The sequence below is a fragment of the Xyrauchen texanus genome, chromosome 10, assembly GCF_025860055.1.
Source record: "Xyrauchen texanus isolate HMW12.3.18 chromosome 10, RBS_HiC_50CHRs, whole genome shotgun sequence".
Taxonomy (NCBI): domain Eukaryota; kingdom Metazoa; phylum Chordata; class Actinopteri; order Cypriniformes; family Catostomidae; genus Xyrauchen; species Xyrauchen texanus.
This window is the reverse complement of record NC_068285.1, coordinates 23,979,277-24,005,968: the sequence shown is the minus strand read 5'-3', so window position 1 is coordinate 24,005,968 and position 26,692 is coordinate 23,979,277. Positions and strand designations below refer to the sequence as shown.

At 37.0% G+C, this 26,692-nt stretch overlaps 1 protein-coding gene across 1 annotated transcript; it reads left to right on the top strand.

Annotated features, from left to right (window-relative positions):
• Nucleotides 1-854: 854 nt before the first annotated feature.
• LOC127650890 (upstream-binding protein 1-like) lies at nt 855-26,423 on the top strand. The gene is made up of 16 exons (XM_052136529.1): nt 855-1,631; nt 11,061-11,212; nt 11,320-11,393; nt 11,749-11,854; nt 11,965-12,071; nt 16,377-16,529; nt 16,967-17,077; nt 18,114-18,227; nt 18,399-18,505; nt 18,600-18,654; nt 18,741-18,834; nt 19,087-19,177; nt 19,265-19,386; nt 22,320-22,462; nt 22,824-22,875; nt 23,957-26,423. The coding sequence occupies exons 1-16, from the start codon at nt 1,516-1,518 to the stop codon at nt 23,992-23,994; spliced, it is 1,635 nt and encodes a 544-aa protein (XP_051992489.1). The 5' UTR covers nt 855-1,515; the 3' UTR covers nt 23,995-26,423.
• The last annotated feature ends 269 nt before the right edge of the window (nt 26,424-26,692 follow it).

Sequence of the window (26,692 nt, the reverse complement as noted above, 5' to 3'; positions counted from 1 at the left end):
TAAAAAGTAAAAAAAAAAAATGAAATGGTATGTCATAATGATGAGATACTACTCAAATATATATGTATATATATATATTATTTTTATTTTTTTACTTTGCCCTCATTATTATAATTTTCAATCTCAAAATTGTGGCTTAGCCTACTATATAATAATTTTTACATTATTATTACATTATCATAATTGTTTTTCTCAAAAGTACGACTGCATATAATAATTATGACATAAGTCATTATGATATAAAGGTAAAAATGTATTAGATAAAAGTAAAAAAAAAAGTATGCGAGTACGTTATAATTGTGAGATTAAAAAAATCCTATAACTATGAGATACTAATCTAATATTTTTCCCCCTCATAATTGTGATTTAATCTCAAAATTGTGGATTAGCTTAATATCTCATTGTTTTTTATCTCATATTTATGACGTTATCTCGTAATTTTGACTTCTCTTAATTATGATACACTATCTTTTAGTTTTTAACTTTTATCTCAACATGATGACTTTGAATCTAATAATTATGACTTTTTATTATTATAAACATGACTTAGTATCTCGTAAATAAGACGTTAAGATAAGATGTTGTCATGTGACAGGAACGGCTTCGATACATTTCTGCCAAGGTGATATGTCGTATCATTTGTTCGCCCATAGTTGAATTACTCCTAAAGATTAAAGTTTGTTTGGAAGCTTAGAATGCCAGCAGTGTATCAGTTCCCTTTAGCCAGACGATGACGACAGATATCTGTAAGCCCATTGGCTGAGCGAAGTTCCGTTGGGCTGAGAGCAGCAATATGATTGGCTGGCAGATTCCCGAGCGGATCCCTCCTACGGCTGTGGATTTCTAGCGTTTGGTGTTTGAATGGTGTACACACGGAGGGCCGTATCGATGTTTGTGGTCTTTGGCCTCTGCTAAAAAAAACACAAAGTGTCAAGTCTAAACCACCGGCGGGTCAGCCCGATGAAATTAGGCGAGATCTTCCGGAAGACAGTGAACACAAAGCCACCTCACTGCGTTTAGGATTATTACAGCAGCGGAGATCAAAGCTAGCAAGGTCTGCCAGCCCCAAATCGAGCGGACATTGCGTGTGAATGCGGTGACTGTCAACAGCGTCCTCCCACCCTGCTTTTATATAATGTAAGTTCGCATGCAGAGATGATGAGCTAATGCAGATAGGGTGGTAAGACGCAAGGTTTCCCCCACTGGATAATACAGTGTTGATGAGCATAAAGGCGAGGGCTGAGTTTACTTCACGACGCCTCAACTCATCCTGAGACTGATATTTCTCGCCTGTGTTCCTGTGAAGCTGAAGCAATGGCGAGACACACGACAGTCAGGGCTCGAGCCATTTGCCCTGGTTTTATGAGCTAGCCTTCCGCGGGTGGCCACCTTACCCACTCTAGTAGGACTAGCTGCGGTCCGTCAGCTGCAACGCGAGCTCCGCGCAGGTGCCGTCGGTACGAGGTGAAGCTGGCGGCCCTCCGGTTAGAGTCGGAGGAGAAGGATCTGGGCGCCATGGCGTGGGTGCTGAAGATGGACGATGCTACCATCGAGTCCGGGCTTGTGCACGACTTTGATGCCAGTTTATCTGGCATTGGTCAGGAGCTTGGAGCTGGCGCGTACAGCATGAGGTTAGAGCAGCATGTGAATTGTTAACCAGCTTTCCAATAGTCTCTAAGCCGGGAGTGAGACAACTTTGATGGCGAGATTGTTGGCTAGCTGTCTTGCGCCCTCAATTTTTGTTTCGCAGAACAAACATGATACCCGCCGATTTTTGCTTACGGGTTGCGCAGACTCTTGTTTTGACGCCAGTATTCATCAGTTCGTTCTTCGCGAAATTTGTTTTTGTTATCGGCTGATTCACATATGGCTATAGTGGCTATAGCTAGCTCAAAACAATAGACAGGGAGTTATCCGATCTGACCAGCTTGAGAACTATACGAGACCACATTATTGATTAAAGTGGTATTAATGCATTTTCTTCACACTCCTTTTGAGGAGCTATTAAGCAGTGGTTGTACTGAAAGGACAACTATCACATTTGAAGTAACTTTACTTCCTGGAACAGGGTGTTCTTTGCTCTTGTCTATGAGATGCGAAATTAATTATTATCAAAGGCAGAATAAGTTCAATTCGCGCCTGTTCGCGTGTCTAGTTGACTGGGGATTAAACCGTTGGAGAATAAAGCGTTTAGTGGTTGTAGAATTTGAGGCGAAAGTTAAACTCCATTACGTCATATGATACTGCGCAAATAGAGCGGTCAACATCGTGACGTCATTTAACAGTTTGGGATACTCCAGTTGTTAATATATACAATGTTCAAGATGATGGTCACCATTATACTCAAGATAGCTCATCCACAGTTTTTGCTATGGGCCTTTAAAGCCAAGACATTAAGATTGGAAGCAGTTTATGATCCATTAAAAACATAAAACGTGTAATAAATGTATTTCCCAGTCAATACTCACCCCCTCCCCATTAAAGTAATGGTTCCCCCAAAAATGAAAATTCTCATCATTTACTCACCCTCATGCCATTCCAGATGTGACTTCTGCTGAACACAAATGAAGATTTTTAGAAGAATATTTCAGCTCTGTAGGTCCATACAATGCAAGCGAATGTTGACAAAAACTTTAACGCTTCAAAAAGCACATAAAGACAGCATAAAAGTAGATCATAAGACTCCAGTGGTTATATTAATGTTTTCAGAAGGGGTTTATGCTGCTTTATATGCTATTTAAAGCTTAATTTCTGTCTACCATTCACTTGACATACAGAGCTGAGAAATCCTTCTCTTTCTGTGAAAAATCTTTGTGTTCTGCAGTCTAAAGTCATACACATCTGGGATGGCATGAGGGTGAGTAAATGATGAGAGAATTTTCATGTTTAGGTAAACTATTCCTTTAAAAGCAGTTGCTGGTTTTGAGTGTTGGACCAATGGAAGACGCTAGATTGTTCTGGAAACCTGTTTGAACAGTCGTCCTTTTTCTGTTCTGTTTGATGATGCTAGTCATGCAGAAATCACACGTGTCACATTTACTGATATCAAAGGAATCTTGTCTGATTATCCCATTATTTTTTGTTATTAACAATTTTTGTTTAATCCATTCACAAATTGAATAAACAACAGAAAATATTGTATCAAATTATATAAATCATTAATATCCCATTATTAAAGATGTAATGTGTAAACACTCAGGCATTTCCAGCACTCAAAAGAATCGCAAAACTAGTGACTGTTTTCAAACTGATTTTAGGAAACTCTTCCCCCATCTTCCATTGGTCGAACAAACCGATAGTCCTGCCTCCAAACTCTCACCATTGGTTCAGCCAGTGTTGCTTTGTAGGGCTGTTTGGGGTACACAAACCCAAAAAGCAATATTTTGATTGCTCCGCAGTTATACTTTTTGAGAAAATCGTCCTACAAATGGCTTACTTATAGTTGTCTCTGCATATTAACCTGGGATAGCAGGACCCTATGCTTAAATTTATTATAGGAGCAGTTGTCCTCCTAATTAAAAAAAATTAGGATAACAGTCAAAAATGTAGGAGCACAGTTGTAGTCAATTCTTTTTTTTAAGAGATGGTAATGGTAATGTGCCACAATATAACGGCACAAAAAGGCATGAGAAAACGGAGCTCATCAATTATGACAAAATAGGAACAGTGTGTAATGACAAAGGAGTTTAAATTCTTATAAACCTAATTAAATATTTTCAGTTCATTTCAAAGGCTGTCTGCAAAAAACAGCAACCGCAGCTCATGTTAATCTGCTTCACCTTGTGAACATAAATATACAAAAACACAATGTTCAGTCTTTTAAGTGTGGTCCTCTTAATTGTTTTTAAGAACTCTGAATTGACATCTGCACTGCTGAACACAATTCATGTTCCTTTCACACAATACAACAATCAGTTGCTGCATATTTCAGTTAGCCAGGCTTTGTAAACTTTTAAAGTAAAATTGAATGCATTTCATTCAAGCTGACTAAAACATCTCGCACAACTTTTTGTGCTTGCTCGGTTGACTGAAGAGATGAAAAGCAATTGCAGTGTGAAACTTAACTATTGCGTAGTGTAGATGCATTTGGGAGTTGTAATTTTATTCATTTTATACTATACAACACTTAATGAGCTTCAATCTAGGGTCGGAAATCTTTAGGCATCTCACGATTCGATAAGATTCAGATTTCTTATTGATTATTCTGCTTTGCAAAGGCAAAACACAGTAACTTAATTTAAATTGGGGTTCTTATACTGTAAGTTGCCCTGTGACAGACAGGTCTCGCTTAACTATATGCAGGTTTTGAGAAAATTATAAAATCCACTCTCAATTAATTAACTGTTTTGTTGGTGTATTTTGCAGCCTTTGTATGGCAGTATCGTCATCATAAAAAGTGATAAACACTGACCTCTTTACACAAGAAAATAAATGAAAGAAATTGGTTTTCAAAACATAATTCAACTGATTGATAAATTTATATGTTTAAAGCATTGTTCTTTTTTTATTTAATAGTATTATATTTTTTATTTAAATATAACTACAGGTATTATACAAGATATCTGCTTCTGTAAGAGTGCAGATGTCAGCTTCTCCTTTCCTCACCACAGGTGATAAAGCGGCACAAACAGTGGGATTGCTATTTAAAAAAATCTATCAAGCATATTGAATGTGCTGTTCTATCTGTTTGCTCTGCATAAATGTTAAGTCTCACCTGCTTTACATTATCTTAAGAGCCGTCAGGTGTGCACACTCTTCCTGTCGAGCGAGAGACTGGCAGTGTGCAACAGCAGTAAAAGACATTGGTAAGCAGCAGACAAAAAATTATTAGAAAATAAAAACATCACCCACGTCTCCCGAACCACTCTCTCATCATTATTTTTGGTGTTTTTTCATTTTTGCGCAAATTAGTGCAATAACGGGCAAAAGCTCGTATTTCATGTTCTCTGTTGACATTTAAAATCCCAGGAGATCAGCAGTAACAGAAATACTCAAACCAGCCCTTCTGGCACCAACAAACATCCATGCGATTATCTAATCAGCCAATCGTGTGGCATCAGTGCATAAAATCATGCAGGTACGGGTCAGCAGTATCATTTAATGTTCACATCAACCATCAGAATGGGGAAAAATGTGATCTCAGTGATTCAAACTGTAGAATGATTGTTGGTGCCAGATGGGCTGGTTTGAGTATTTCTGTAACTGCTGATCTGCTGGGATTTTCACACACAACAGTCTCTTGTATTTACTCAGAATGGTGCCAAAAACAAAAAACATCCAGTGAGTGCCAGTTCAGCAGATGGAAATGCCTTGTTGATGAGAGAGGTCAACAAAGAATGTCCAGACTGCTTCAAACTGAAAAAGTCTACGGTAACTCAAATATCCGCTCTGTATAATTGTGGTGAGAAGAATAGTGTGTCAGAATGCTATTCTAAGATGCCTGTTGGCGCTCTTTTGGCAGCACGAGAGGGACCTGCACAATATTAGGCAGGTGGTTTTAATATTTTGGCTGATTGGTGTATGTAGCCTTTACAAATCATCAGTGGTTATTGCTGTTCCCATCTGGGCACAAGGAGTTTGAAATATGGTCCGTGCATGAAAGGAATATACATTATGCATTTGAGGTTGGGTTGCATGGAATGGTGACACTGAGATCTGGCGGGATTTTGGGAGGTTGTGGTGGAAAAAGCAGAATCAGCATTTTCTCTGGAGCGCACTGTTGTTCTGCAAATGTTCATATGCAAGTGACTTCAATACTGTGTAAGAGAGAGAGTAAAGTGAGTGGTTGAATTTACAAGTTTTGTTAGTGACGGGACATAGGAGCACTCTAGTGTTAGACTAGCGCAAGAGAGTTGTTCACATGCTTTGCCTCTGTGCTATCAAGTTTCTCATTACTCTTCCAGCACCCTGCATTTCTGCAGTTAACATGGTCATCCAAAGGCAACCAGACTGTCCCTATTGACATATATTATGTCAATAAGGACCATTCTTACTGGTATTAATGTTTTTAGCACATACTGTAGCGGCTGCTGCACTACTGCTGCATTATTAGGTGTCTTCCCAGAGCTGGGTCAGATCAGGTTAGGATCTAGTTAGAATGGAGATATGCTTCTCCATTTTCCCACTGTGTCTGTAAGTCAGAGCTGTGACAAAGTGCTAATGTGATGTTTTCGTGAAGCCCCAGAGGTGAATGAGGGTGTGAGGTGCAGATTGTCTAGCATGCGTTCATGCCTATGTGTGGAAGGAGCAGCTGTGGAACGGAATGTTACAGTGGGGCTTCTTATATTTCAGAAAATAGATGCAGATTGCTGGGCAGCACTGTTACGAACGTCACATCACGTCATGTCAAGCAGACTGCCAGCTTACTGACTTGGCTTCTTTTGCTGTTACTGCACTGACCTGATACCGCCTCTACATGTGTCAGAGTGGCGAAGGAGTATGTATAAATGTCATGCACAGGGTCATGGCAATCTTCAACCGTCTCTCCTTGCAAACAGTGTTTACTGTCTGCAGGGAGAGAAAATCATTTGGAATCATCCCTTGTTTACTTATAAGAAGCAAAAAATGAGAAACAGAAAGGCACTTGCAATGGAAGTGAATGGGGCCAGTCAAAAAACTAGAGATGCACCGATCGGTGGCACACATTATTATTGTCATCATTAGTATTCGTTTACAATTTATAACAATATTTAAGTTGAATGGTTCCAAAAAATAACTGTGTGAATGAAAAGTGAAATGATGTCTTATAAATAAATTGAACAAAAAAGAGATCTGAATCCTTTAAAGTCCAGATGCAAGTTGAAATATTTTTGGAAAAAATAAAAGCAAAATAAAACATTGGTTTCTTTTCTACTGAAGACTGGAATTACTGTTAATTTTGCTGCTACATTATCCAGTAAACTAGTTAATAATAAAGTGTTTCTTAATAAGCTATACATTTATATTGAAATAATGTGTAGTTAGAGGTTTGTGTTTCTTTATATATTAAAGAGTACTCTCAATTAGTTACACACAATAATGTAAAGATATCCTAAACTGATTACACAAAAAAAAACAACACTGGTATCGGCCGATACTGAGATTTCCGATATAGGGATCGGAAGAGAAAAAGTGGCATCAGTGCATCACTACAAAAAACATTCAAATACACCCTCAAAACTATAGCCCCAAAATGGCATCATGTATGTTTACATGATTTAGTGTGATTTAAATCATTAAGAGGGTTTACTGTAAGTAACTATAAGTAACTTTACCCTATTAAGTTGGTAAATGGTAAATTAATAACCATTTAATTTTTACGTCTTGCACTGCAGGAAAATTGATGGTTGCAAATAGTGTTTTTTTAGTTAACAAATGACATAATTGCTCGATTTATATGTTTGTTCAGAAGAAAGATAGAAAGTCAAAGAAAAGAACGCTCATAACCAATTAATTAGCGTATTATTTATTTAAATCAATATACAAAATGTGTTAAACATTTTCTTAGTCTTTCCTCACTGTGATGGGGCTGTCCAGACAGAGAGAGGCTTCAAGAGTTCAAGTGGATTATAATCCCAGATGCTGTTTATTGTGCAACCAAATTTCAACGATAACCAGAAAAAAAATAAGATCCGGTGCTTGACGTGGGACTTTTTATTATAACCAAGCCATAAATACACTGGGGACAGCATGTGCAGAATGCTGATTACCATAGAAAATAATTCAAAATTCAGATAGATTGTGGTCTGGGTAGCTCAGCGAGTAAAAGACGCTGACTACCTCCCCTGGAGTCGTGAGTTCGAATCCAGGGCGTGCAGAGTGACTCCAGTCAGGTCTACTAAGCAACCAAATTGGCTAGGTTGTTAGGTAGGGTAGTCACATGGGGTAACCACCTTGTTGTCGCTATAATGTGATTCTCGGTGAGGCTCATTTATCATTAAAAAAAATGAATAAAATATTTTCATTAAATTTTTCAGTTGCATTGAGACGTAACGCATCTCCACAAGCGTATAACTTGCTCAGATAAGAGACGAAACACCCCCAGTTTGAGATTTATACTTGCGCAAATTGGAAATATTTTCCGCCTAATGTTTTACTTATTTTGTGCAATCTGGCAACCATGCATGTCTCACTTTCCCCTTTGAACAAATTTAGCAATCTGTAGTGCAATATTCTGCTCAAGGAAAAGTGTTATACGGCTACTCTGTGTCCATTCTTGAGGCTGATTGTGATGTTTGGTGCTACTGATTTTGCTGGTAAACCTTCTCAGTTATTAAATTAAATATAAAAGTAGATCTCTGCATCATTGACATGCGAGCAAAGCAAGCAAGCAAGCAAGCAAGAGACAAATATGTACATTTATTTTTTATTTGTGCAATTTAAAAACGTTGAAGTCCCTTCGTGCCTGTATGTTAATCTAACTCTTGCAGTAATCATTTATCATATTCATGCAGCCTGTGTTATTCAGTTGTGTGCTGAAAGTCAATCCATCGAGGAGACCCGCATCATGACTCTTAGCATGTAAACGGGTAAAGTTTCAAGATGTGTTTCAGCTAGTGTTTATTTTTCATGAATACATTAATTTATTATTATTATTACTATTATTTAAGACTAGCACACTGACCTAACCATGGTAATGAGGAGCCTTGCCTTCTGTGTAATGTGTGTATAAATATTTAATATTAGGTAACAAATGGGATAATAATGGGCTCATATAAGTAAATGCTCTTACATTTTTAAAAGGGGTAGAGAGAACTTCCTGTAGATTTTGTTGTTGACATCATCAACAAAAATAATGTCACTTGATGCATGTCCTTGTACTTGAAAGCCATGAACACAACTATGCAACATAAAAGGAAATGCAACCCAGGATACATTAAATACAGGTTATGTTCGATCTATGGCAGGTCGACACTTGATTTCCAATGTAAAATCTGTCCTGAAGCAAAGCCAAAGATACAATGGTACAGACAGGAGCAGTCTGGCCTCGCTGTCGCACACCTACAGTATATGTTAACTGTTAATAATCATCGGATATTACTTTAAAAGCTCACACAGCAGATGTTATTTTTTATTTAGTAGTTCATTTAACATGTAAACTAACATGCTTTAGTTATATAACATGTTATAGTTACATTATATTCTGTTTATTATTCTGTTAGCTTTCTTATTTTTTCTATTTATTTATTTTCAAAAGGGAGACTTTTTTTTACACATATGTACCAAGAGTGTACGCCGCATCATTCTTAAAAGTGTAACACATACTTCAATAAAATAAATGGTTTCAAGTTTCAATTATAATAAAGTGTCTGCTCAAAAATAAATAAATTAATAAAATAACCCTTCTGTTTTCACTAATTATAGTAATGGTGTAATACCATGAAACCGTGATATTTTCTGAGACTGTTATCATACCGTGAAAAGCTCATACCGTTCAACCCTACTCCATGGTAACGCACTCAACAAGCCACGTGATAAACTGCGTGGATTGATGGTCTAAGATGCGTAAGCAACTGAGATTCGTCCTCGGCCACCCGGATTAAGGTGAATCACTACGCCACCACGAGGACTTGGAACACATTGGGAATTGGGCATTCCAAATTGGGGAGAAATAAAAAATAGAGATGGATTAAAATATCGGCCAGGACAATTAATTGGACAATATTTGGCCATTTAGAGATTACCATAATTGGATGATAAGCATTTCTGATGGGCCGATTTAACCTTAAATCCCCACTTCTGCCAGTTACAAAAGCTACTTTTAGCCTTGTTATTGGATTATAGACAATTATGTTTTTTGTTTTCATGAATTTTGAATATTTGTTGGGTAAAAATAATAGCTTTTTTAACAATATTGTGAATATCACATTTGCTGTCATTAAAGGTAAAGTGTTACCTTTTCAATGTTACAATGCTTCCCCTATGCCAGCTTAAAGGGATAGTTTACCAAAAAATTTAAATGCTCTCATTATTTACTCACCCTCATGCAATCCCAGATGTGTATGACTTTCTTTCTACTGCTGAACACAAATGAAGATTTTTAGAAGAATATTTCAGCTCTGTAGGTCCATACAATGCAAGCATAAATGTAGCATAATGTAGTCCATACGACTCCAGTGGTTTGATCCATGACTTCATAAGCGATATAAGTGTGGGTGAGAAACAAATCAATATTTAAGTCCCTTTTTACTATCAGTCTCCACTTTTAGATCCTCCTTTTGTTTTTTACAATTTGTAATTTCACATTCTTTGTGCATACCACCACCTACTGAGCAGGAAGGAGAATTTATAGTAAAAAAGGACACTTATATCGCTTCTAAAGACATGGATCAAACCACTGGTGTTTACGGATTACCTTTATGCTGCCTTTATTCTTTTTGGATCCTCAAAGTTTTGGCCACCATTCACTTGCATTGTGTGGACCTACTGAGCTGAGATATTCTTCTAAAAATCTTCATTTGTGTTCTGCTGAACAAAGAAAGTCACACACACCTCTGAATTTGGTGAATAAATGTTGAGAGAATTTTCATTTTTGGGTGAACTGTTCCTTTAAATGCAGAATTCTTTCATGTTGACATACTGAAAAGTGTAAACACTGTCAGTGACTTTTGTGGCAGAATCAAAACTATTAGTTTGAGCATCCTGACCATCCCGACATGGCAACATTAGCTCAAAGAGTTGCATGATTTTAGGACAGGACTATCTGTTTGTTGACCAATGATGGAGGAATTGTTCAGGAAGCCTGTTTGAAAATGTACGTACTTAATTTTTGCAAGTTCGTTTGTTGATCTTAGTGGTGATAAAACTGCAGAATAAATATTAGAGATGTGTGACCATTTTTTTTCTTTTCATTTCTCAGTAGTGTGATGGGAACATGTGTTCTTTGCATGTCTGTGGTTCAGAATGTTGAAATGGAGATTAAGTGTGAGAGATGTTTATAGAGGTGTATGTGTGCAGGGGGTTTCCCATACCTGTTTCTGTCACAACCATTTCTATAGTGACAGCGGGCTAGGGTCTGTGGTTCTGACAAAACAATTCAACATAACATCTGTTTCTCTGTCTGTCTTTGTTTCTCACTGCAGTGATGTGTTGGCTCTGCCCATCTTTAAGCAGGAAGACGTTAGCGTTCCTGTGGAGTCTGACACCAAGAATCCTCCCTTTCAGTATGTGCTGTGCACCGCCACGTCCCCTGCTATTAAACTGCATGAGGAGACGCTCACCTACCTAAACCAAGGTACTGTTCTCCTCTCCATTTTCTCTCTGTCTTCTAGGAGATCAGCAAGCCCCAAACCTGTTGAGAAGAGAAGCAGTAACATTAGCAATAACTCACTTCTCTTGTAGGCCAGTCTTATGAGATCCGGTTGCTTGATAACAGGAAAATAGGGGAGATGCCTGAACTCAACAATACTGTGAAGGTGAGATTATCTATATTCTGATTCAGAATAACAATAACATGTGAGTTTGAGTATTTTTGACTGATTTATTAAAAGAACCAGCTCATATGTTTGTGAATCGGACTAAACTGGTTGCACTGTGTTTATATGCATGCAGTCATTGAAGAAAATTAACAGAAAGACATGTCTATTTTTTGTCTTTGTAATGCGTCACATTATCCAGGTGTTTTATCCCATCACATTTTATTTTGATTGCCGATACAATTTCTAACATGGAGTTGTAGATTATGTGAAGAAAATATTGTGTACACTACAAGAGTAGTGCTTGGTCTGATTTTTTTGTGTTTGTGTGTGTTTGGTTTGTGTTGAATTATAGAGTATAGTTAGGGTGGTTTTCCATGACCGAAGGCTTCAGTACATGGAGCACCAGCAGCTGGAGGGCTGGAAATGGAATCGGCCTGGTGACCGCCTTCTTGACATCGGTGGGAGCTTGTTGTGTGATCATGTGTTATTTTGTTGCTTTGCCATGATATCTATTGATTCACTCAGGTTAAAAACAGTGTTTACTGTGCCTCATGTGTTTGTGTTATAGATATCCCTTTGTCAGTTGGTATCACAGAGCCCCGCACACACGACTCCCAGCTAAACGCTGCAGAGTTCCTGTGGGATCTCTCTAAGCGAGCGTCAGTGTTCGTGCAGGTACTCATGACCACTCTCACATGAACCAGATTTGAGCTTAAATCACAAGCATGCTTTCATGTTGTGGTGGTAGTTTTATGCCTAAAAAGCATACCATTGAATTTCAGTTTGAATGTCAATGAGGTAGCTGACAAAATGTTTAATGTCTTGCTGTGTGAGATAACACTTTCTACAACATTGTACAAATAATTTTTTAGCATTGATCGACTACTCTAGATCAGTGTTAGGTAAGTTACTTAGGACTAAATGTTACTTAAAAAAAGTAATTAATTACTAACTACTAATTACATCTTCTACAGTATAATTAGATTACTGTACTAATTACTCTGTCTGAAAAGTAATTACATTACTTATTACTAATTACTTTCTAAAACACTTTTCAACCTCGACCAAATGAAAAATAAAAGGATAGACATGAAATTGTTCTTTCAAATAAATCATATAAAATCATATAATTTATTCATGAACTTGCCAAAGAATTTAATGGGGCTACATTAAATTAGAAAACATAAATTTTAATTTTAAGTCATTCAATTTCGATTTTATTCACAAATTCACTATTGTTTTATATAGAATTGTTCTATAGTCTATACAATATTTAACACAATTACATCAGAAGTAACTAATTAAATTACTGAAAAATTAAGAGTAATCCCTTTACTTTTTTCATTGAAAAAGTAATTTAATTACTTAGTAATGCATTACACCGAACCCTGCTGTAGATAATCATCAGTGAAATCAAGAACATCTGAGAATGATATGAATTTATTATATTATTTCATAGCCAAAAATGATTACTTTGGTTGAATTAGCATTCACTGTCTACTCAACATACTATCTGTTCCAAAACCTATTGATTTGCTAAGTACCTACATAGACAGCATCCTAACCTTTATGGAACCTCATAAGTTACCAATTTTAAACACTCTACATGTGCAGATAACTCTATGCATCACACAAATTACACTCCACACAAGAGACTCACAATTGATTTAATAAGCTTAAACATACATTACACACAGAAATATTGGTTAAAATAATTATTTTTTAATTACAACCTCAAGTCAAGGTGGGACAGTAGCAAAATGCCAATAAAAACAAAAGGAGTGATTTGTAAATGTTCTTCATCAACAGTATTGCTTTTTGAAGGCATGTAAAAAGATGAGACATGGGCAATTTAGTAAGGGGTGATGTACAGTCAGCCGGTTGTTTAACACAATATAAACCCCTTTTGAGTGATACAAGACCCCTCTGCTTTGCGTTGGGATCCTGATTATCCTGTCGGGTTTATTTTACGATAACATCCAGCTGCCTGTACGTTATTCTGCTTATTACAGGTCAAATAAATAAATATATGGACCTAAAATATTGATGTTATGTAATTATGTGAGAAGAATTTGAAAACAATTATTTTGTAATTAATGAACGTCTGACTGCTCATTGTGTATCTTATTACAAGACTACTTGTCAAATAAATAAATAAACACACAATACACAGATGAGTCATCTGATACGAGGAGGTGCAGTTGTTACAGATAAATATTAAACCGCTAGATGGCACCATTGACCAATCAGAATAGAGTATTTCAGAGAGCTGTGTAATGAGGACTAATAACAATCTGACAAGTTGAGATAAAACAGTGATGTGAAAAAGGAGATGTTAAATGAGTGAGGCAAATGCATTATATTGTATAAGGAGCCTCCAAAAGAGCAAAGATGGGTCGAGGCTTGCCAATTTGCCCCCAGATGCATCAGCAAATAATCTAATGTTTTGTGAACACACATTTCACCCTCAACAGTGCATAATATATGTAACAAGTTTCAAGGAATCTGGTCAAATCTCTTCCGAATGTGCGTGATCTCTGATCCCTCTGACGGCGCTGTCTTAAAAACTGTCATGCTTCTGTAATAGATATCATGACATGAGCTCAGGAATACTTCGGTAAATCTTTTTCCATTTAACACTGTTCACCGCTGCATCCACAGATTCAAGTTATGGCTTTACTCTGCAAAGCAGAAGCCATACATCAACATTGAGTACATTTACATGAACACCAGAAAGTGGTTGATTGGCAGAAAGTTTGGAATAATGTAAAGATTTTGCTCTTATGGAAAGAAATTGGTATTTTTATTCACCAAAGTGTCATTCAACTGATCATAATGTATAGTCAGGACATTAATAATGTGAAAAATTACTATTACAATTTGAAAAAAAAATGCAGAACTTCTTAAACTACTTCAAAGAGTTCTCATCAAAAAATCCTCCATGTGCAACAATGACAGCTTTGCAGATCTTTCTCATTCTAGCTGTCAGTTTGTCCAGATACTCAGAAGACATTTCACCCCACACTTCCTGTAGCACTTGCCATAGATGTGATCGTCTTATCGGGCACTTCTCACACACATTAAAGTCTAGCTGATCCCACAAAAGCTCAATGGGGTTAAGATCCATAACACTCTTTTCCAATTATCTGTTGTCCGATGTCTGTGTTTCTTTGCCAACTCTAAACTTTTCTTTTTGTTTTTCTGCTTCAAAAGTGGCTTTTTCTTTGCAATTCTTCCCATAAATCCTGCATCCCTGAGTCTTCTCATTACTGTTGTACATGTTGAGCGGGTAGAATTCAATGAAGCTGTCAGCTGAGGACATGTGAGGTTTCTATTTCTCAAACTAGAGACTCGGATGTACTTATCCTCTAGTTTAGTTGAACATCTGACCTTCCATGTCTATTTCTGTCCTTGTTAGAGACAGTTGTCCTTTGTCTTTGAAGAGTGTAGTGTACGCCTTTTGTATGAATACTTCAGTTTTTGGCAATTTCAAGCATTGTATATCCTCCATTCCTCAAAACAATGGATTGACTGATGAGTTTCTAGGGAAATGGTTTCTTTTTTGCCATTTCTGTCCTAATATTGACTTTCAGACATGCCAGTCTATTGCATACTGTGGAAACTCAAAAACAAACAAAAATACAATGTTAAGCTTCATTTAATGAACCAAATAGCTTTCATCAGTGTTTGATAATGACAAGTGATTTTCTAGTACCAAATTAGCAATTTAGCCTGATTACTCAAGGATAAGGTGTTGGAGTGATGGCTGCTGGAAATGGGACCTGTCTAGATTTGATCAAAAATGACTTTTTCAAATAGTGATGGTGCTGTTTTTTTACATCAGTCCTGTCCTGACTATACTTTGTGATCAGTTGAATGCCACTTTGGTGAATTAAAGTACCAATTTCCTTCTGAAACAGCAAAATCTGTACATTATTCCAAACTTTTTCACTTGCCAGTGAATGTGATGGACAATTGATATTTTACGTTGTTGTGTATAAATGGGTATAGTTCATAGCAGTGGGTCTTACCTTTTTGCAAGTGCAATCCCCTTTTAAAAATCATACCCCTCTCATTCACCATAATAGCTCAATGGCTTTGTTTGTAGAGATTAATGTTTCATTTTTAAGTGCCTTAGCATCTTGGATGGTTTAAGGCTCTCATTTGCTAACACGTCACCACTAATCACCCACTGTGGTCATAGTGAAGCCATATTCCAAGTACTTTTCTTCATATTTCCTGCTTCTGGCTTTCTCACCTTTTGATTCTGTTGAATGCTTTTTAACATCACCATCACCAGTTAGAAATCGCTCCATGACTAATCTTCTGTCCAACTAAGATGACTATAAATGTACGAATTACTAGACCCAGGTGACGTATTGCAATAAGCAGTAATTGGATTATATCAAGTTGCCGGTAGGTGGTGCCATGATACATGATACAATTTACACTCATACAAAATAAACGTTTTCCGAAACCCCTTTGGGATCTCTTGGGTTAAGAACCTCTGGTTTATAGTGTATGTGCTTTTAACACTGTTCTACCAGAAATGTTTACAATAATTGTTTCTGTTGTTGACTTGTTGCTCCATCCTACGATATTTGTTATCCGGTCTGTTCGCGCACATGTGCACTCTTCAAAAATCTGTAAGAATTGCGCCGCCCTCTTCTCTGGTTTCGGTCATTCCTGAGGTGGAAAGTAGAACAGTGGAATTGTGTTCAAATTGTATTAATGTCCCAGATAATTTGGAGAGAGACTGAATAGTTTTCGATTTAGGCAACTGCCTGTTTTAAATTATCTTTTGACATTGGAGCAGCCCGATCAAGTTTCAAATTATTGTGAATATCATTCCGGTTGTTAAAAACTTGTCTGGCACAACCTTATCTGTGCAAAAATGGTGTAATGCATGCCAAGCATAATCTCAAAACTGCTCCATGCATTCCACACTAATTCTTTTCCTTCCTTTCCTCATTGATGAAGGTTCATTGCATCAGTACAGAGTTTACCCCACGGAAACACGGTGGAGAGAAAGGAGTTCCGTTCCGCATCCAGATTGACACATTTAAGCAAAATGAAAGTGGAGAATATACAGAGCACCTGCACTCCGCCAGCTGCCAGATCAAAGTCTTTAAGGTTACGCAACACGCACGCAAGAAATAATGCATCACATGAAATTTATATTGGTTTTGATCCATGTTTCCTGAAGGTAACATTAACCAAATTTCCATTCACATATTGTTTATGCAGTTTTTGGGATATTGCATGAGAATTGCTAGATGGAAACAACAAGATGCGAACTTGCACTCGCTTCCATTTGATAAGAGGGCATGCACATAAACTACAATGGAAACACATTTACATTTAAGTTTATCAGAGCATTTCCATTTCTGTTTTGTGGCAGTTTCCCCAGAAGAGACTATTTTGTTCTCAAGAACACATTGGATGGAATCCATGCTTGATTTGTTTTTGAGATATTCAATTTTTCCGGAAAGAAACTACATTTGCAACTTGAACTGAAACCTGACTGTTGATCTTCTGTGTTTTGTAAAGTCTTCTGTCCTCCTATACAGCCAAAGGGAGCAGATAGAAAACAGAAAACGGACAGAGAGAAGATGGAGAAACGGACCGCACAAGAGAAAGAGAAATATCAACCTTCCTATGACACCACTATTTTATCAGAGGCAAGTATATTTCAAACGTGCATTTTTAAATTTGTTTTCATCATTTACTCACCCTCATGATATCCCATTTTACTTTTTCTTCAGCAGAACACATTTGAAGAAAAACAGAAAAATATCTCTGCTCATTAGGTCCTTAAAATGCAAGTGGATGGTGATCAGAAAATCACAGACATAAAAAGTCTGCATAAACGTCCTCCATACGACTCCAGTGGTTAAAGGAATTTCTTTTAAAGTGACATGATTGCTTTTGGTGCAAAGAAGATCAATATTTAAGTACTTTAACTATAAATCGTCACTTCTACAAGCAGTATGCATGTATGACGTAATCGTGCTGGCACGTGAGAAATGGCACACGTGCGACACACCCGGAAGCGCAGTGCTGTTTACAACTGAGTGGGAGGAACGCTGTACAGAAACTTAATTGGTTATGGTTTAGATCTGTATTTGTATCTGTTTGTTTTTCACAATGTTGTATTTGTGTGTTTATCCTGGATGTCCCAAAATGGAGAAGAATGTGACATTACGTCCATAACATGCCAACGCGAATACGTCACAGGGGGACCACGTGAACTCAGCGCTCTCATGAATGTGTATACCGCTGCTTACCGGAAGCTTTGGATTATAGTAAAGAAGTACTTAAATATTGATCTTATTTGCACCAAAAGTGATTGTGTCGCTGTAGAAGATATTAATTTAACCACTGGTGTAGTGATCTGATCACTATCCACTTGCATTTTAAGGACCTACTGAGCTTAGATATATTTCTATTTTTCTTCAAATGTGTTCTGGGAAAGAAAAAGTCATACACATCTTGGATAGCATGAGGGTGAGTAAACGTTTTTGGGTGAACTATCCCTTTAAGTCCCATAATTAAGTAGCTGCTGAAGTGAAGTGAGTAGCATTTTAAACGCATTTATTAAAGTACTATTCATTTGTGTAGTATTAGTGCACCGATACTTGATTGAATTATACTTGTTTGAGTCTCTCTGTCTCTTATCTTTGAACGATGTCTTAACTGGGCTGTGTGTTTGTGTAGACTCGGTTGGAGCCTGTGATGGAGGAGGCTGTGGAACATGAGCTTAAAAAATCAAGCAAGCGAACACTTCCTGCAGACTGTGGCGATTCCATCGCCAAAAGCAAGAGAGGAAGTGTGAGCACTCATTCACCTCTTCTGTGTTTTAACAGTGTTATCCTCATGACCAAAACCTCAGATGTGATCCATATTTCATTTTAGACCTTCTTTGTTGATGTTTGTAGGGCTATACATTACTCTGACATTCACTATGTATTATCTTACATTTCTCTCTTTCTCTGATTTCAGTGCTCTCCATGGTCAGATAATGCATACGTCAACCCCAATACAGCAGCTACTCCAACATTTACCTCCAGCACACACACATACAGTCCTAGCAGCACAGTACCTGACAGGTGATACACATTATTTAATGTCTCTTTGTTTATTTGACAATGTGCCATAATGCTAAGTTATGCATCATTTGATAATTTGGCAATTGTTTTTTAGTGAGTCATCCTCACCTAACCACCAAGGGGATCCTGGTAGCCTCATGTCTATGGAGGTTTGTGCATATTTGTGAATTGTATGATTTTTACAAGTCTGCCTTAAATTGTAAAACACTCTCAATGTGTTTGACACTTTCTGCAGTCTTTGAGTCCTACAGCCTCTATACAGGAGACGCAGAAGTGGCTCCTTATGAACAGATTCAACTCGTACAGTCGTATTTTCACCCATTTCTCAGGTTTGCGCACGCACACACAGTTTATGAAGCAAATATTTTGCACACATTCCACCACAGTTAAGTGCACCTCTTCGTGTTATACACTATAGAGTATGCTGGTGCAGAAGCACCCTCCATGCCATTATTTGCACACCACATGCCCCTTTTCTGTGTCTGTATGTTTTGTCCTGTGTATGCCTTTTAAGTAAACCAAATTATTATTTTTGTGGATCACATAAAATAAAATGTAACTGGTAATCTCTCCCGCCTCAGGTTCTGATCTACTGAAGTTAACGCGTGAGGATTTAGTCCAAATTTGTGGTGCAGCTGATGGAATCCGACTCTACAATGCACTAAAATCAAGGTAAGGTGATGGATGACATGCTTTCTTACAAATCTAAATGAGGAGAAACTCTTCATATTGTATGTGTTTGTTTGTGTGCCCGTACAGAGCAGTGCGTCCCAGGCTCACGCTCTACATCTCACTGGAAGCTTCTCAGAGTGAGAGCCCTCTTCTGGAGAAACGTGACCACATCAAAAATGGAGAACACAGCAGTCCAACATCCATACATGGTAGATAATTAATAAAAATGTTCACATCATTTTTCTGCTGCTCAATACCACACACTATTAAAAGCACAAGCTAAATGAATAAATGTAAAATGTATGGAGGTAACCATGTTCTGCATTGTAAAATGGCACCAAATAGGGATGTAATTGGCACTAATGAACCTTTGACTGTTTAGTTATTACTAAAGATTTACAAAAAAGAGAGAGAAATTGTTCCTGAAAACAGTCAGTTAATATATTTGAACAATAAATCAAATAGATTGCATTGATTTTTATCATTTTATTTATGATGATCGCCTTATTTAATTATTCCACCTCATTTGTGTTTTCAAATAGGTCGAGCCCTTTATATTGGTTTTATAATTACACTGTAATAGGGTCATTCTCAAAAAAAATTGACTTTCCAACTTAAAGTATATTGACATTCTTTTTTTGCCCATAAAAGTTGGAGGTAAAAAAATTCACATCTTATCCATAAAGGACAACTTGACTATTGGAAAGAGGAATTTTCTAAGTTGGTGTCAATAGCATCACAAAATATACACCATTGATTTGACTAAAATTAATAAATCATACCATTTAGCAAAAATTACTATAAAAATCTTTCACATTAACATTAAACAATGTAACAACAATGACATACAGTGCTTTGAAAAAGTATTTGCCTCCATCCTGATTTCTTGATTTCTGATATCTCATACTAAATTGTTTCAAAATTTCAAACAAAATCTAACATTAAGGCTATCCGAGTAAACACAAAATACAGATATTAGATGATAATGTAATTTATTGAAGCAAAAAGGTTAGCCAATACTTGGGCTTGTGTGAAAAACTATTTGCCCCTTAATTACGAAATTCCCAAATCTATGAAACTGTATTCATAATGGGGTTCAACTGGATGAGACACACCCAGGTCTGATTACTGCCAGCCCTGTTCAATCAAATCAACACCTAAATATAACTTTTTCAGCAGCATAAAGTTGGCTAAAAGGTCTCACCCGGTAGCGCACTATACCAAGGGTGAACAAAATTCCAGAAATTATGACCCTTAACACTTAGTGTAATAATTTTAAACCATAACTTGCACTATACATAAATAAGTAATATTGGCGTTATATTCATGATTTTAGCAAGAGGTTATTTATATCCATTAAACAACATCTTATGAAGTTTTGTGTTCCTTGCCACTATCACCTTTGGCATGCTCACTCGGGTTTCTAAATACAATTATGATTTAATTATTTAATTTTATGCACAATTTACAATCATATTTAATCGAACTACACAATGATGACTCTTAAGACATTATAGATATTACAGTTTCATTTTCTGTTAAAGCATGATTTTCTGTAAAGCTGTTTTGAAACGATGTGTGTTGTGAAAAGCGCTATACAAATAACATTGACTTGACATGAAGATAAAGGTGATTGAAATACATCAGTCTGAGAAGGGTTAAAAAGCTATTTCAAAGGCTCTGGGACTCCAAAGAATCACAGTGAGCCATTATCTCCAAATGGAGAAAACTTGGCACAGTAGTGAACCTTCCCAGAAGTGGCCGACCTTCCAAAATTCCTACATGAGCACAGCGACGACTCATCCAGGAAGTCACAAAAAAGCCAAGGACAACATCCAAGGGACTGCAGGCCTCTCTCACATCAATAAAGGTCATTGTTCATGAGAAAGACACTGGGCAAAAATTGCATCCATGGAAGAGATGCAAAAAACACTGCTAACCCAGAAGAACATTAAGTCTCGTCTGATTTTTGCCAGAACACACCTTGATGATGCTCAAACCTTTTGGGACAATTTTCTGTGGACTGATGAGTCGAAAGTGGAACTGTTTGGAAGACAGGTGTCCCGTTATATCTGGTGTAAATGAAACACAGAATTCCACAAAAAAAACACTTCATACCTTCGGTCAAGCATGATGGTTGTAGTGTGATGGTGTGGGTATGCTTTGCTGCTTCAGGGCCAGGATGACTTGCAATAATTGAGTGAAACATTAATTCTGCTCTTCCAGAAAATCCTAAAAGAGAATGTCCGGTCATCAGTCCATGAATTGAAGCTCAAGCGCAACTGGATTATGCAGCAGGACAATGATCCAAAGCACAGGAGTTTGTCCACCTCTAAATGGTTCAAAAGAAGCAAAATGAAAGTGGTGTCAAAATCCTGACTTGAACCCAATTGAGATGCTGTGGCAGGACCTTAGATGGGCAGTTCATGCTCAAACCCTCCAATGTGTCTGAACTAAAGCTATTCTGCAAAGAAGAGTGGGAAAAAATTCCACCACAGCATTGTGAAAGACTGATCTCCAGTTACCGGAAGCGTTTGGTTGCAGTTGTTGCTGCTAAAGGTGGCACAAGCAGCTGTTAATTTTAAGGGGCAGTTAATTTTTTCCATGGGTGATAAAGGTGTCAAAAACGTTTTTGCTTCAATAAAAAAAATGTGAAAACTGTATTTTGTGTTTACTCAGGTTGCTTTTGTTTTATGGTATATCTCATTTGAAGATCAAATGTGTATGAAAAATACACAAAAAAAGAAGAAATCAGGATGGGGCAAATACTTTTCCACAGCACTGTATTTAAATGAACCCAAATCTTTTCCATATCTTTTTAACTTTGACATGAAATCAAGAGACATTCTTTTTAAATTATATACATTATTAATTACTTATCTTGTTTAGCTATTTTGGAGACTTTTGCATTCTGTCATAATCAGGATTTAAACCATTTTAAAAAATTAAAATTAAAAAAGTCTTTAATTTCTCATCTTAATCAGACCCGACAGTATGTTTCACAGTATATAATAGCCTTTCATTATGCCTCTCTGTGCTTTCTGTATTGTATCCAAATGACCACATCTATAGTCGGCAGTGCTCACTTTGGTCATTTACATGACATTGTCATTGCCTTAAAGCATATTTGTTTGTGTTTTAGTTTACCACGCTCTTTACCTTGAAGAGATGACCGCTTGTGAGCTTACCAGGAAAATCTCCAGTGTCTTGTCCCTGTCATTCACCCACATTAACCAAGTGTACAAACAGGGGCCCACAGGGATACACATACTACTCAGTGATCAGGTAAGCACAATAACTTACCACTCTTTCCTTCAGTCATACACCCACTCATAGAGCAACTAGAAACAGTCTCATCTTTCCCTCTACTGTTATCAGGTAGAAGGAACGAGTTGGCCAAACACGGTTGCAAATTTGAATGTTTTTGCATTATGCTACTGATAAAATTTGTCGGTCCCGTTATCATGTATGACAGATTAATTGGCCACGTAGGTGATGAACATCATGTGACTTATTTGTCTAGTGTACTGTTTGTAATATGTACTGTTGGAACAGAATGCACTGAGAGAAAGAGACATATATATATATATATATATATATATATATATATATATATATAATATTATTTTTATTTTGTTTATTACAGATGGTTTGTAACTTCCTTGACGAGAGCAGTTTCATTGTCAGCACAATACAAGGTAAAAATATTTCCTTAAAACAAGGCAATCTATTCCAAAACCCATTTCATTTAATCTAAAGGGAAAAAAAAGATTTTTAAAGGAATAGTTCATTCAAAAATAAAAATCCTCTTGTTATTTACTAACCCTCATGATATCCCAGATGTGTATAAAAAATCTGCAAAAAATCAGCTCTGTAGGTCCATCCAATGCAAGTGAATGGTGACCAAATTTTGAAGCTCTAAAAGCACAAAGTCAGTGTAAAAGTAATCCATATGACCCCAGTGGTTTAATACATGTCTTCAGAAGAGATATGATAGGTGTGGGTGAGAAACACATCAATATTTAAGTTCCTTTTTTACTATAAATTCTCCTCCCTGACCATTAGGTGGTGATATGCACGAAGAATGTGAATTGCCAAAAACAAAAGAAGAATGTGAAAGTGGAGATTGATAGTAAAAATAACTTAAATATTTATGTTTCTCATGCACACCTATCATATCCCTGTAGACATGGATTAAACCACTGGAGTCATATGGATTACTTTTATGCTGACATTATGTGCTTTCTGGAGCTTCAAAAGATCAATCCACCATTCACTTGCATTGTATGGATCTACAGAGGTGAGATATTCTTTTAAACATTTTGTTTGTGTTCAGCAGAAAAAAGAAAAGGAACTAAACATGTTGGTCACCATTCAGTTGCATTGTGAGGACCAACAGAGCCAATTCACAAACATTTTGTTTGTGTTCAACAGAAGAAAGTCATTCACATCTTGGATGACAGGAGGGCGAGTAAATGATGAGAGAATTTGCAGTTTTGGGTGAACTATTCCTATAGCAAATTCAGTCCAGAATCAGTGTTATAGTTTTATTTAAAATGAATTTTAAACATCTTCTATAAGTTTTCAGTAGTTTTACCTTTTACCTTTATTTCAGCCTGGATTTCGCAATTAAAATGGCCATTGAAGCTGGCATGGAATTTAAAAGAAAGAAATTGTGTATGTTTGTTTTGTTTTTTTTGCTAGTGGTGCAGAAATTACACAGCTGTAAAATCCTTTGTTTTTCTTTTTTCTCCTTTTTTTTTTTTTGTTTCCCCTCAGATTACTCTAGCGATGGATTTCACCTTGTCCTGAAATAGAGATGGCTGAAAAACCATGTGAACCAGAGAGTATGATGACGTCTTAAGGCTCCATACTGCCACTTCAGGGCATTGAACATGCTCCCTCCATCCTTCTCTCTCTTCCTCCCTTTATCTTGCTCTCTCATTCTTCATGTTTCCGATGTTGAGAGAGAGAGCAAGCCGGGGTTGGACAGGGCCTCCTAACTGTTAGAATCTGACTTCAGTGTGTAAATTGTTTCATATTGAAAACACTTAAACTGATGCCAGTGTGTGTGAGCCGTGGGCATTTAAATATGTGTGTGAGTGTGTTTTTAAAGGTTGAATTGGGAGGGATGGAGGTGTGCAGAAACCGCAAGGAAGTGGAGGAGAATTGTGACCACTTTTACTTCAGCATGGTGTTCATGGAGTGTGTCATGTCAAGATGTGGCTGTTCCCCACTTCTGTGGCAAAACGGTCCATGTCCAGACTCTGTCCTCACTTTGCAAGTTATGAACATACAGTATGTACTTGAGTTTGTTGGCCTTTGTCTGTGAGCTGTCAACTGTTTTTCTGCCTGCCCCTTTTGACTGGCCCATAGACAGTTTGTATTGTCACCATTGCACCCCTCATTGGAATAATGAACTCTCTTTTAAAAGTGGGGGAACTGCGTCCTGTCTTAGGCATGCACAGGACGTCTATTATGTCTGTCTGGATAAAATGATTTTTGAGTTTAAGTATGATGCCCTGCAGCTATCATCACATTTGTGAGCCTAAGTTTTGGCTGTATCCTATTTTAGTAGTAGAAGACATAGTCAGTGCTAATAACACTTATAAAAATTCCTTTATCAAGACCTATCATGTCTGGTGCCATTCTGACTGTTTACTTTATTCCGTTAAAACTGACAACTACACTGTAGTTTCTTTGGATGCTTAGCATTTACTTTGTGTTTAGCGGGATGAATTAAGCATCTGAATTGAATCAACTTGGGCCCCACTTTTGTATTAAAATAGTGGGAGTCTTTGATTTTAACATGGTGATTGTTGTTGGCTGGTAATATTTCCTGCCCTCTATAGTAGCTCCTGGCACAGATTTTAATGCAACTATTAAAATGGGAAGTAAGCACAATAGCATAAACCTCCATGAATTATATTTCGCATAATGCCTTTGCTTTCCTTTATCTTAGCCTTTTCCTTGCCTTGGGACAGGAATAGTACATTTGACTGGCCAGCCAAAGCAGGTTGTGTCTGTGGCTTTTTCTTTTTTTCTCACCTTGAATAAAAGCTGACTTAGTTGATCATCTCAGTAGTTATGCATTGGGCAGCTGTGCTTTGGCATGTACTGTGCATATTCTTGCCACTTTATTGAGGAGCATGGTTGTAAGAATGTTGACTCCTCATGATTCTTAAAATAAAAAAGGAATGACCAAGTCTGCACTGAACTGAAACCACAACAAATTTCAAGCCATTGGATACCTTGCTGTTGTTGGATGTTCACTTAGCATTTTGGTGTACACACAGTTTCCAGGTGAAGAAATAATCAAAGTATAAATACATAGAGATGTGTGTTTTTCCTCTTCCTCTGATGTGGATCACATGGTCTGTCCTCTGTGTTTCCGTGATTATGATCATGGTGCTCTCATGTCACTGTCTGTCTAAAGAAGCCGCTCTTCCATAAGGGGTGCTGAGATGTACACAAATAATGCCTGTACCAGAAATAAAATAATTTTCATATATTGTCTCTGGGTTATTTTGGCAATGTTAAGTATTTATTATAATGGGAAGTAAATGGTTATTGTAATATGTCGTGTTTTCTATAATGTGATTGATTTCTGCAATCTAATGTTAGTACAAAATAGCTTAATGGATTACATTTTAAATTTTTGTAATCAGGTTATTCACACTCTTACCATTTTATTATGAACCCTATGGTCCTAATATAGTGTCCAACATGGTCTTCTGCTGTTTTAGCCCATTCACCTCAATGTTTGACATTCTGAGATGCTATTCTGCTCACTTCAATTGTACAGTATAGCCTTTCTGTCAGCTCAAACAGTCTGGCCATTCTCCATTGACCTCTTTCATCAACAAGGCATTTCTGTCCACAGAACTGGCGCTCACTGGATATGTTTTTGTTTTTGCCACCATTCTGAGTAAACGAGAGACTGTTATGTGTGAAAATCCAATGAGATCAGCAGTTACAGAAATACTCAAACCAGCCTGTCTGACACCAACAATCATGCCACGGTCGAAATAATTGAGATCTTATTTTTCCCCAATCTGATGGTTGATGTGAATATTAATTGAAGCTCCTGACCCACATCTGCATGATTGTATACATTGCACTGCTGCCACATGATTGGTTGATTATAATCATATGAATAGGTGTACATGTGCTCTTAATAATGTGGTCAGTGAGTGAACTAACAATTAAAAACTTTATTAATAAAGGCTGTAATGCATTATTGTTATCAGATGGAACCTTACTGTAAAGTGTTACTGGAATTATATTTATTTTGTTGAGGAGAAACAAATGTAATCATTAAGTAACTTAAAAGTAAATTGTAATTTGATTGTTGTTGTTGTTTTTTAAATGAAGTCAGAATTTTAGAGAATTAATCATTTGGGTGACATTTCAGTAACTTGTTCAAAAGAAATTATGGATAAGAATAGGAAATGGTCTCAGCAACTATTAATTCATATCAGTTATTATACTGCAAACATTGTTAAATTGCTAGTT

What these genes read in the sequence shown, in the direction of transcription:
- LOC127650890 (XM_052136529.1), top strand. Translation starts at nt 1,516, where the DNA reads ATGGCGTGGGTGCTGAAGATGGACGATGCTACCATCGAGTCCGGGCTT. An exon ending in GCTGGCGCGTACAGCATGAG is followed by an intron (nt 1,632 to 11,060) that starts GTTAGAGCAGCA and finishes TTCTCACTGCAG; the next exon opens with TGATGTGTTGGCTCTGCCCA. An exon ending in ACATACTACTCAGTGATCAG is followed by an intron (nt 22,463 to 22,823) that starts GTAAGCACAATA and finishes TGTTTATTACAG; the next exon opens with ATGGTTTGTAACTTCCTTGA.